Source organism: Pelmatolapia mariae, linkage group LG17 (assembly GCF_036321145.2).
Source record: "Pelmatolapia mariae isolate MD_Pm_ZW linkage group LG17, Pm_UMD_F_2, whole genome shotgun sequence".
Classification (NCBI taxonomy): Eukaryota; Metazoa; Chordata; class Actinopteri; order Cichliformes; family Cichlidae; genus Pelmatolapia; species Pelmatolapia mariae.
In genome coordinates this window covers 7,719,049-7,731,086 of record NC_086242.1, presented here as the reverse complement: position 1 = coordinate 7,731,086, position 12,038 = coordinate 7,719,049, and the positions used below count along the sequence as shown (strand labels likewise).

Below are 12,038 nucleotides of genomic sequence, written 5' to 3'. Positions count from 1 at the left end.
GTAGTAGGACAGATGGGCTTGGAGACACTAGACAGCCGGAAGGAACAATAAAACAGAGCCAGACTGTGAAAAGCACCAGTAGACAAAAATACAGGAAGTATGTGACTACTGCTGCAAGTCACGTGCTTAATAACAACGCAACTACCTCCCCGCTCCCTCTTCTTCCCACCACTCCTCCTGCGTTCCCCTCCTCCTCCTCTTACCTGGTGGGGGTAGGGTCTGTCCGGGCAGGGCGGCTTGGCCTGGAGCGGGACCAGGCAGCGTGAGCAGGCCCTGCCGCTGCATGTTGAGCAGGTGCTGCTGCTGTTGGAGCTGCTGCATCTGCAGGAGCTGCTGCTGGAAGACGAGCTGCTGGGCGGCCAGCTGCTGCTGCTGCTGCTGTTGCTATAGAGAGAGAGAGAGAGAGAGAGAGAGTGAGGAGGAGGAAGAGGAGAGGAGCAAGAGAGGAGTGAAGAGGAGAGGAGAGGAGGGAAAATTACAGACGAATTAACAACTGAGTGAGCGGGAGAGGACAGAGGAGACGGAGCGCTGTTTGTGCGTGAAGAGTGTGCACTCAGTCGCCTCTGCTGTGACCTTAGCTACACCTCTCTGCTTCTCTACACGCTCTCGCCCTCTCTGTCTGTGCTCACTTAGTCTTTCCTCCTGTTTTTTTTTGGGCTGTACCACCTTCTTCTCCTGTCTTTGTGTATGTTCATGTCTTTGAGCACACACACACACACAAACAAAGCTATGCTGATATACCAGCTCTCAAGCCTGTCAGTGTATGTGGCTTGTGATTGTGTATGATACTAAGCCTCTGGTATAATCCCCCCCACCACCACCCCTGATAGTTAATTGTCTCGCCTTCGCTGATGGTCTGTTACAGCTTATGTGACCAGAGGGAACTAGCAGAGAGAGATTTAAAGCTGCATGTGAATGCATAGACACAAACACGCACAAACACAAACACACACGCACATCCACACATCCACTGCACTACACCCCCCCTTCCACTCCCTCTCAGCCCTCCTTGTTGGCTCACAGAGTTGTTTATCGCTGGGCCAGACAGGCAATTGCGTAAGCTTTGTGCAAAAAAAGAAGAAAAAAACAAAGACAAAAACAAAAACAACAAAAACAACAACAAAATGAAAAACATCAAACTCAGCCACCACTGCAAAACAACTGAGAAAGGGAGTGAATTTAGAGAGAGACAAAAGCAGTTGGCTCTGAGCTCTGAAACACAGCCGTACTACAAACACCTATTAGGAAGCAAAAATCTCAGGTAATGATTGGCTGCAAGTGCACATTCACTGAGGCTTAATGGGGTATACTTTTCTGTATTTCCAGTTAGCTGTGCATATGTAATGCTTTAACCACAGAGGCCAGTTCTTGTTGTCACGTTTCTGTATGCTAGTGATGGTGTACCTAGAAAAGTATGGAGACTGAGGGACTGAGAAAGGGAGAGGGGTTGGGTGGGTTTGGGGGGTAAAACCTGTGATGCGCTCACTGGAAAACAGGCTGCATAATGGAGTGGTGGCGGGAGGCGGTTTGCCCCCCCCCCAACAAACCTCTCCTCTGCCTCAAGAGAAATAAGGGAGCAATTTCTATTCCATATTTGATGGCGAGCCTCCTGAAAAACTCTATTCACAAATCCAAACAGAAACAAAGCCGTCGGGAGGTCAGTTGTGACTTCCTGTAAGGGCAGCATAATGGGCTGCTTGAGGAGAGAGAGAGGGAGATGAAAAAGAAAGACAGAACGCGTGTGTTTATGTGATACCTATTTTTGAATCAATTTAGCCGCTCCCACAGAATTGCCTGGCCGTGGCTCTAGACCTGGACCGACGCTGTTACGCAAATGTGGCTGAGGCTGTCATGCTCCTCTACTGCTCCATGATATCCAAAGAGAACAAGACAGAGGCATGTCTGTCGACCGGCTGCCTGTCATTGTGATTTATGAGCGATGCACATCGCAACTTCAGAGGTGCTGCATGTGTTTGTGTGCCCGCAGAAACACTTCATTAACGAGGTGGCTGCAGCACCCTTTGACTTGAATCTGTGCATGTGTGAGCATGTGTGAATACAGACAAGACATGAAACTGTCTTTAACTGGATCTCCATACTGTATAATGCTAGCAGGAATCAGAGGAGAATAGCCAGCACTGCATGTGTATGCTGTGGGGTTATTGTAGTATTATACCTCCGGTTTAGCCCGTTTAATTACTTTATTTCTAGAACAACAAATCTGTCTGTTTTATGTTGCTTATTACTATCTATAGAGAATCTACATGCACACATTCACCATCATTTCCCCATGAGGCTACATTACTATGTTATGTCCCCGGGTGTGCACCTACCTCTTTAGCCTGCTTGCCAGGGTGTTGCTGCTGCAGAAGCTGCAGATGAAGCTGTTCCTGTTGTTTCTTATAAAACTCCTGCAGGTGTTGCTGTACATAAACACACAAGCAAATACAAGCAAAAGCAGAAGTTCAAAATGAGTTTATGTATTTGTCAAAGCAAAGTTAAAAAAAAAACCCTGAAATTTTCTGTTACACAAACTTGGTGAGGCTGATCTATGATATCTTTTCAGTGTCAGACTCAGATCTTTGCAGTCTTTCACAATTTATTTCCTATGGAATGTTAATAGTCCCACAGTGCTGCAGGGATAACAATCCATCATATTAACTATGTATTTAGCTGCCAGAAGGTACTGGCTTCCTTTGGAGTGGTTGAAATAAACAAAATAAACTCTCTTAGGAACACGCTCTGTACTTTAAACTGATTCTATTAACACACATAGTGAGACCGCTATTTAAACTTTCATATCATTTTTTTCCATGTGGCTGTTTGGCCTAAAAAGAGAAGCCAAAGCAGGCCAGGCCACTGGAATGCATGATCCAGTTCTATGCAAACTGCCACTGAAATATACAAGATTTAACTGACTATATGCAATAATCAATTGAGAAATATTTTTAAATACGTAAATCAACAACAGAAGGTAGCAGATGTTGAGTTTGTGACTGATGTATATGGCAGATGATCAAGCTTTTTATCAAATCTTATGTGAAACTAAAAATGTTGAGTCACATTTTAAGACAAATCCCTGTACTTGCACAGTAGAGCGTGAAAGCATGTGACCACATTGAGCTGGGGCGCTCTTAATGAAGAAGAAGACTCAGAATGACTGACATTCTTAATTAAACTATTGTCTTTTCCTTAATCAAATCTATGAATGACAAATGCATTTCAACTCTGCCGAGTGCGCTTTCTCAAGTTGATTCCAAATATTACATCATCCATCACTTATCGTTCAGCTTTTGCTGCACAGCCCAACTATGCCCTACTCTCACAGTCCCTGATGGATGCTTGTCAGGGAATTGAACCAGCGACACACTAGAGACGGTTAATTAGAGGTGACATGCAGGAGTACGTCAATTTCCGATTCCCCTTGGTAAGCGTGTCAAGGACACGGGGCTGTGGTGAGTTGGCGTGAGTAACTGGTGGCTGGGCACACTTATGTGGAGGGGTTGTGTGTGCATTTTTGTGTATGCCTGTAGAAACACCAGACTAAAATGAAGATAAGCAAAGATTAGGATACATTTTTATGCGGATTTAAATGTGTAACTGTATGGATGTGGGGGTAAACGGCAAACCAGCCTAGGTGATGATGGGGTATGTCACAGCATGAGTGTCACAATGTTCATACAGTGCATGTAGGTTGGAGTGTGTGTACCTGCTGCAGCATTACAGCCTGCTGCTGCTGGAGCAGGGCCTGGAGCTGCTGGGGGGAAAGCACCTGCTGCTGGAGGATCTGCTGCATCTGCTGCGGCGTCATCACCTGGGGACTCATCATGGCCACTGACACTGGAACCTATACATGGACGATGATCGTGGGGAAAAACAAAGAAACGAAGAGCTGAATAAGTTTTCAGGCATAGTGGCATGGATCTGCTGGAAGTGTGGTAATTGGTGGTTGGAGAGGTAGGGAGAGCAGGCCTCTCATGGCCGTGACGCTTTGCAGCCTAGAGGAGATGCTGAAGGACAGATGGGTACCGTGCCTTTGTGTTGCTCATCTTATTTTCCTTCCTTTACCCCGCTGGGAAAAGTAAAGGATTTAAATAGACATAGACCTTAATTAGCAGGACCCTTGAACTCCCCCACTTTATCAGCACCGCTATTATGAAACAGCGTGAAAAAATGCACAACTCTAAAGTTGATTGAAACTACGCTGATGAAGTGGACGCATGGCAGTAACAATCAGCATGATGTCATGGGAGTTTGTGGTGTACCTGAAGTATTCTTTTTTAATCTGTTGGAACGGTGTGAAAGCAACTCTTAAGTTCTCATAAAGGCTGCTGGTGTAGTAGGCTACGTAATTTTGAAAAATGCATGCCCTTTTTAGGTAATACTCGCTGCAGTGGAAGAACATCTCCAAAACAAAACCAAGATGCGTATGCTGCTTATGCCACATTCTTCTGAGGAGACAGTGCGAGCCACTTCTGAGGCAACAGATCAGTAGAATGATGATACGTTTCTCTTCAGGCTTTGATTGCATGCACACTTTCTAACAGGGGAGAGTAGGCTTGCAGTGATATTGTGGAATTTCTGCTCCTTGTAGCTGCTTAAATATTGAATGACTTTTGTGTGTGTGTTTGTTTACTCCTCAGTTATGGAAAAAAGAAGCCAACATGAGTGAATGATTTAGTGTTCAGTTCGGTTCAGTAACACAACAGCTCAACGCTTTTTTTACTGAATAAGAAGACTAAAGTGGCACATTTCCAACATTTGCAGATACAAATTAGTTTGTTGTTTCTTGAACAAAATTGTAGCATCCTGGAGCTGAATGGTAAACAGGCAGGCATTTTAGACCTTAACATAATTAAAATATCAACATGTAGTAACACTTTTACTGAACTGCGACACTGCTTAGCATAGAGGTGCCATGACAGTAGCTAGCCTATATGGAGTGTCAAGGGGCCAATAAGACGTCCCTGTCCTCATCGCCAGCTAATCAAGCTGGCTTGATTACTTTCCATGTGCGTCTCTCCTCCCTCCCTCTTCCTCTCTCTCCCGTTCTCTCTCTGTCAGGCCTTGACACGTCCTTGTTTAGCTCTCCTCTCCTCAACGCCTACCCCCCACCCCAGGTTTTCCCCCCTCTTTGATTAGCCGAGACATTTGCATGGTCACTACACATTTTTCATTTTAGAAGTCATTATGCATTAGTGGCTCCTGATCGCCCGCCTTGACTAATCCTGATGAACTGAAAATCACAGCTGAAGGTCAACTTCCAGCCGGCCCCGCTGCACATTCATATTCATATTCAAACAAATCCTGCCTCCATTGTTCATTAGGGTCTTAGAGAGAAGGGACTCCATCTAAGGTGGAAGAGATGGAGGAGGAGGAGGAGGAGGATGTTGTTGTGGTACATCTCTTTTCTTCTCTGGACTCCTCGATGCAAGAGTACAAGAGAAATTGCACTCACAATGCACGAGGTGCGGAACAAAAGCCGTCAAAAAGTTGCAAATTAAACAGTCCACGTGTAATTATGCAAATGCTGTGCTTACACCTTCAATGTTATTAACCCTTATAGGTATATTTGCAAGGTAAGTAATTACCCCCGCAGTCACTCCTGTTTTTGTGTTAGATGCCATTACAATGGGACGCGTGCAGCCGAGAAACAACACGAGAGATGCACTCATTAAGACTATTAATTGGGTGCTGGCTCAGAGATGTTTAAGTTTGCAAAAAAAAGGGGGGGGAAATAAACGATGCAGGCGCAGGATTGCATCGTTTTTTGGGGGGGGATTTAGCACAAAGTATGCAGATGCATATATTTTCTGCATGTTATTTCTAACCGTTTTTTAGCTTAGAACTGATAAACTATAACCGTTCAAAGTCAGGGATTTTAGCAGCAATGAATACAACTAAACAAAACCGAAAAAATCAATAAAAACAGAAAGCAACCAAGTTATGAGATGAGGAAGCTCTCTTTATGCTTTCATTAACTTTTTAGAGACATAATGGGTGATAATCATCTTCATTTCACTGCTCCAAACAAAAAAAATAAAATAAAATAAAGGAAGGGGAACCAAAAAGAGAGAAAAGGCAGAAGGAAGAAAGAAAGGGGAGAAAAGGCACTGGCCCACGTCTATTGTGAAGTGCAGCACAATGCTAATTCCAGCATTTAACTGCATGCTTTTCTGCTTGACGTATCAGAGGCTCCAAGATGAAAGCAGATAAGTAATTGCTCTCCTGGTTCTTATTCTTCACTGACAACCCATAAATTTAATTTTACACACACGTTCATTTACATTTTCGAGTATATGACATGATAATTGCAGGAATATAACACCTCCATTCTGCAGGATACTGCAGGAGGGCTTGATTGACATGAGCGGTGAATTGAAAGGAACAGGAGGCTGAATTGCCTCTCCTTGAAATGATTTTGCCACGAAGGGATAAAATTAATGAGCATTTAGAAGACGCTGGCAGTGGCGTAAACATCCGTGCACCGTGAATAGACTCTCTTTCGTAGAAGCAGAGCCGTGATATCCAATTGGTCTGTGCCTCTGTTTCTCTGTAATCCAAAAGGATACATTTCCAGTACTGCAGCACCAAAAAAAAAAAAAAAAAGGAAAAGAGAAAAATTATTAATGGTATTTATTAAATTGTCTGAAATTAGCTGCAGCTGATGTCGCCACTGGGGACCTTAAAAACAGAAAAGGTTAGCCTCCTGGTTTTAATAGTGCAAATTTGGATGGAGAGCAGCAAGCTAATGAGTTTTAAAAATGGCATTTGAATGTAACACCAGCTTTATAGACATTTGTAAAAAAAAAAAAAAAAAAAAAAAGTAGTTAAAAACTGCATATTTTGAAACATTTGAGCTGCTGTTTATTTCCGCCCCTCGTTTTAATAAGCATGTGGAGCTACACTGACATGAAGGTGGAGAGGGTAGAGAGCAAAACAAAAGCCATTTAAATTGGCTGATGATGAGAAAACGTTGCTGGGGCCTAGAACAAGCAGATCATTACAGCACACTTGTCACACCTGCACCCTATATCCAGCCTCTCCAACACCCTGTGAAAGGTCAAGCTCAAACACAGAGAGCTCAGGTATCTCTTCCTGAGGTGGCTCGCACAGTTGTCTATCCTGACCAATGGACACTTCCTGACATTACACCCACTGTGTGGCACTTTATCTGTGAGATACGTTTTTTTACGAACAAACTCAAATGAGCTAAAGCAGAGATAAAATGTATCAGAGTTCTAGCTCGAACAATTAGTCTAGCAGAAGGGAATTCCTATTATTTGATTTTATTCCATCATACTTAGCACTAATAAGCAAGCAGGGGGGTAGGGGGTGGGGGGCAGTGAATAAATGGCAGTCAGAAACACTGAGGGGGTTAGAACATGTGGCTGTTATCAACGACATAAGTTGCTGTAGTACTGAACGGGGAACTGTGTGGAGCTTCAGACACGGCTGAGATAAAGGCAATGAGAAATGGAAGGGTCCTAGTCGGTAATTATTGTGGATCCTTGGCAGGAGAGTCACTGCTAATTAAGCCACAAGATTCATTTTACACATGAAAAAGAAAAAAAAAAGATTAAGAAATCTAGAGAGAAAAGAGACAAACCTCTCTACATGTAGCCTCCCTACATTTCCTTATTTCATCTCAATCTCCTAAGCATCCCAGGGGGGGCACGGGCCACAATGCCGAGCAGACCTCCACCGTAGTTTGTGGACTTCTGACCTCTCAACTCCATTTCAGTTGACACTGCTCATTTACTAGCCAATTACAGCCAAATGTGGCTGGGCGATTATTGATAGCTAGGACTCTCCACCAGAGGACCACCAAGGCGACAGGGCAAGCTGGTGTGGCTTGCACCTGACTGAGAAGTTTGCAAGAGGCCTGATTGTGTTTCCTATGCAAAATAACACACGCATACATAAGAGTGATTACGCTCAAATGCATGACGTGTGTTCAGCTTAGGGAGATCAATACTGTAGATTGTCAGGACTGAAGCTAAGTAGATTACTGAATGTTTTCCTAAATCAATTTCCATAGCAGTTTGGCAGCAGTGCATGGGAAGTGCAATTTATCATAACATAAAGACCCATCATGTAAAAGCCTCTAATAAAAAAGCCCAAGGAGATTGGAACGGGCTTAGCACAATTTCCATATTGATTTATCTCTACACGAAAGAAAGTCACTGATTAAGCGTCTTGAATGTAGTGTAGCCGTGCGACATTGTGCACATTGTTTGTGTCACTATCAGTACAAATTGTCACACCTTTATCATTAAACTGGCACAATTCACTCCCTACTGATGCCTCCCTGCAGGTGCACACAGTTCAAGAGTAAATGGGAGCGACAGAAAGAGCGAGCGGGAGGGAATTATAAAAGAAAGTGCAGAGAGAGGAGAGAACTGAAATAGAAAGAAAGTGAGAGAGCACAAGTGAGAGCAGGTGGATGTGGGTTGCGTGTGTGTGTGTGTGTGTCGGGGGTGGGGGGGTTACTTTCCTCTGATGTTGCAGGTAATATGGCCTCCACTGGATCAGCCTCTTCATCAGTGACACACAGTAAATTACAAGTGCTTCAAGCAGCTCAGTGAATTATAGTTCATCACTTGGAAAGGCTTTCCCCCTCACCACCAGGGCCCGGGCGTATCAGATCTGCCGGTTAGGATCCAATTAACACCCTGGCCAGAATCATCTGATTGCATGTGTAAGGGCTGGTATAACTCGTTTATTGCACCCATGTATCTTCTGTCACAAGGTAAATTTGTTGCTGCTACATCAAAGGTCTGAGCTACTTTTTTTTTTTTATCCCTCCCTCTCACTTTCTCTTGATCCCCCAAACTCAGCTACCTCGCCTTGGGGTAGCATTTCAACTTCTTTTGCATCACAATGATGAACCTGCTCTGTCCTCGCAATTTAGCAATCTTGTCCTGTAGGTGTTGTAAATGCAGGGGGAGGAAAAAAAAGAAGTAGGGAAGGAGGGAGATGAGGGTGGGGGGGAATCTTGTTTTCTGGTTACAAAAGCAGTAACCAAGGGTGTTTGACTTAAAATGTGCTGACGTTTTTTTCCCCCTCTTTCTCTCTCAGAGTCAACAGAAGTTTTTCTCATGAATAACATAATACCCCCCCCCCAAACTCTTTTTTCCCTTCTTCGCTGTGATAATTTTTCTCTATTTTCAGATCCAACCAGAGGGGATGCAGAGGAAAGATATATTCATAAATGTAAATGTGAACTAGCATCCTTTAGCCACGCAGACTGGAGTTGGCTAACTTATGCTTAAGCCTGGCGTCACAGCCCTTTTCCCTGCATCTGTGTGTGTGTGTGCGTGTGTTCCGGATGAAAGCCAATAAGCAGATGAGTGCTGCTATTGAGATGATATTGGTTCAGTGGTGAAATGTGTGGACCTGACCTTTAAAAAGTGTGACACTTCCTAGGATGGCCCAGTGCCCGCAGCCGGTGTGACTGGCCTGGGCAGGAAGCTGCAAATTTACAGAAAACACGGCTAAACCAACATCTCTGCCGATCCATAAACCAACCATAAAACCTTAAATATTTTCATTCATAGCTGGAGCTGAGCTTTGCACAGACGGAGCTGAGGTTATTAGTCTTGTAGAAAAAAGTATTCACAGCTCAATGGCATGAAAGGTGACACAGCAGCAGTTGCAACACTTGCTCAGGGCGAGCTCTCAGATTTTGCATGATTTAGAACTGGACGTTAAGTAGCAGGAGGTGGGGTCGGGGCGGGTGGATACCATCCAACACAGTCACAGTGCAAGGGTTGGGGGTCATTCCGGCTATTTTACATGTGGCTCCTGAAGCAATCATGATAGGAGTGACAAATAGGTAGTTTATTTGAGATGTCTCGTGGATGGTGAGCCAAAACCTGCACCCAGCAGGTGTTACACTAACAGAGCTCTGCTCTGTTTCTTATCGATAACAATCAATAGGGCTGCTAACAAACACGTTCTGAACAAAGTCATTTCGGGCAATGTAAAACTTTAAGCAACTGTCGCTGTGCTTGTGTTCGTGCAGGCTGTGTGTAGATGCATGGTGCGAGCGAAACAACTGTCAGATTCATAGGCCTCTGTAATCCTCTCCGCCTCTCCTTGTCCGCGTTTCTTTATTTGTATTCCAAATGTCAGTGTATAAATGCCTTTCAGAGAGGGGGGGCTGGTATTGGCATAGAGAAGAGGAGAGCGAGGGGAGACAGGAGCAGAGACGAGAGGGTGTTGTGTGCCTTAGGAGAGCCGTGTAAGCAGAGGCAGGGGATTTACAGGAAGAAATAGGTGTTTATTGAGTGCTCCCGTGGGCTTACTGTGTAATAATAGACCTGTCACATTACGCAAATGTGGAAAAGCAGCTTGTGTGAGTGTGTTTTTGTGTGTGTGTGTTTTTGGGGCTGTTTTATTATTATTATTATTATTATTTATTTTTTCACCCGTACATGTGAATTTGTGTGCATGTGAACGCTAGAGCTGCTTGCCTCCGCATCATCAACTTCTGAGAAGTGACAAGCAAGCGGATAGAATTAGTCAGGCGAGAGCCTTTAGCCGCTAATACGAGTAATTAAAACTGCAAGCCGAGGCACTTAGATGCTTGTGTACTAAATAATTTACATGCCGTGATCTATGGATCATTTCTCGCTCTTAAATACCAAAGATGGAGAACAAGAAGCAGAGGATTTATCAGTATCTCTGCCATAAGCAGGATGTCATGGTAATATTAATCCTTTTCCCACTTTCTGCTGCGCTAATCATACAAGGGGATCAATCCGCGTGATTCCTCTAGTGGAAAACATGTAGCTTGATTGCCAGTGACTCTTATCTAGCAGTGAAGCTAATAAAATATTGTGCTGCAGCACCCATTGCGGCCTCATAATCCAGGTAAATAATGCAGCTTTATTGAGTAAACTCCCTCAAGACAAGAACACAAGAAAATGTGGCATGAGACGAGAGACAATAAAAAAAGCAAAACAAAAAAAAAAGCATTTTAATCAAGTAAGAGTTTCTACCGCTTTATACTGATATTTGCACAAAGGAGTAATACAGTTAAAATGTCATTTGAAATGAGTGGATTCAAGCAAAAGCACATCCACCGCTGGAAAAAAGAAAAAAAAGAGAAAACAATCTGGGGCCAGAATGCACTGAGCCCTGTTTGTGCATCGCTGGGTGAGCTGGCAGCAGCGCCTCTCCTGTGACAGTCTGCTGAATGGAAACTTTTTGGAACAAAGAGGTGAGGATGTTAATAAAAGCTGGATCAACAAATGGATTAGCTGGGAGCCGAGGACAGGCCGATCGGCAGGGCTCTCTGATTCATATTGATTCATATCGTCAACGAGTCAAGAATGGAGTAAGCAAATGTAAATATTCAATATTTACCATCTGCTGGTGTTATTAGAGGCAGGGGCTTGGACGTGGGCTGACGGTTACGATGCACCCACACAGCTCTCGTTCAATATTGTTCTTCATGCCATGTACTGTACTTGGTGACTGTGCAGGCATTTGTAGATCAGATTCCCATTTGTTTCAATCTACTCAGTTTGGCATACAGTTACTCAAACAGAGAAATCCAACAATAAGCTTATTCTTGATGAACCCCCTTCGCCACAGCTAAATATAGAAATATATAGTAGAATAAATAAACATGCCACTGCAAGAGAATATACTGATAATATTAATGCTTTTGATGAGCCCCAGTCAAATTATTTCAAGGAAGGGAAGACTTAGTCCTTGCCAACCTTATCTCTCAGCCAGTACGTAATTAGGCACACAGGGGTGTGACTCCAATTGAAGGTGTCGCCATTGTTAGACTCTGTGAAAATATCAACGGGTGAGGTTAACGCCAATTTCCCTGTTATTAATGAAATGCACAGAGCTCCTAATGAGGTAAACCATTGCTCCTTGATAGTACTTATTAGCCGAGTGGAGGGCATAAACTCCCACACTTCAATTTCAAACGGCTAAAAATAAATTAAATTTAAAAAAAAAAAATCCTCTAATAAAAACACAGAGCAGATGTCAAGGGGCCTTACATAATTTCAAGC

General features: G+C 43.7%; 1 protein-coding gene across 10 annotated transcripts in view; it reads right to left on the bottom strand.

The window, feature by feature from the left end:
- The window catches only part of foxp2 (forkhead box P2), a 102,873-nt gene that overhangs the window by 28,939 nt on the left and 61,896 nt on the right, over positions 1-12,038 (bottom strand). For all 10 annotated transcript variants that reach the window (XM_063500702.1, XM_063500696.1, XM_063500694.1 and 7 more), the window contains 3 exons: positions 3,710-3,847; positions 2,334-2,423; positions 204-384 (listed from right to left, as the gene is read on the bottom strand). In XM_063500702.1, coding sequence (XP_063356772.1) covers positions 204-384; positions 2,334-2,423; positions 3,710-3,847 — 409 coding nt within the window. The remainder of the gene's footprint in view (positions 1-203; positions 385-2,333; positions 2,424-3,709; positions 3,848-12,038) is intronic.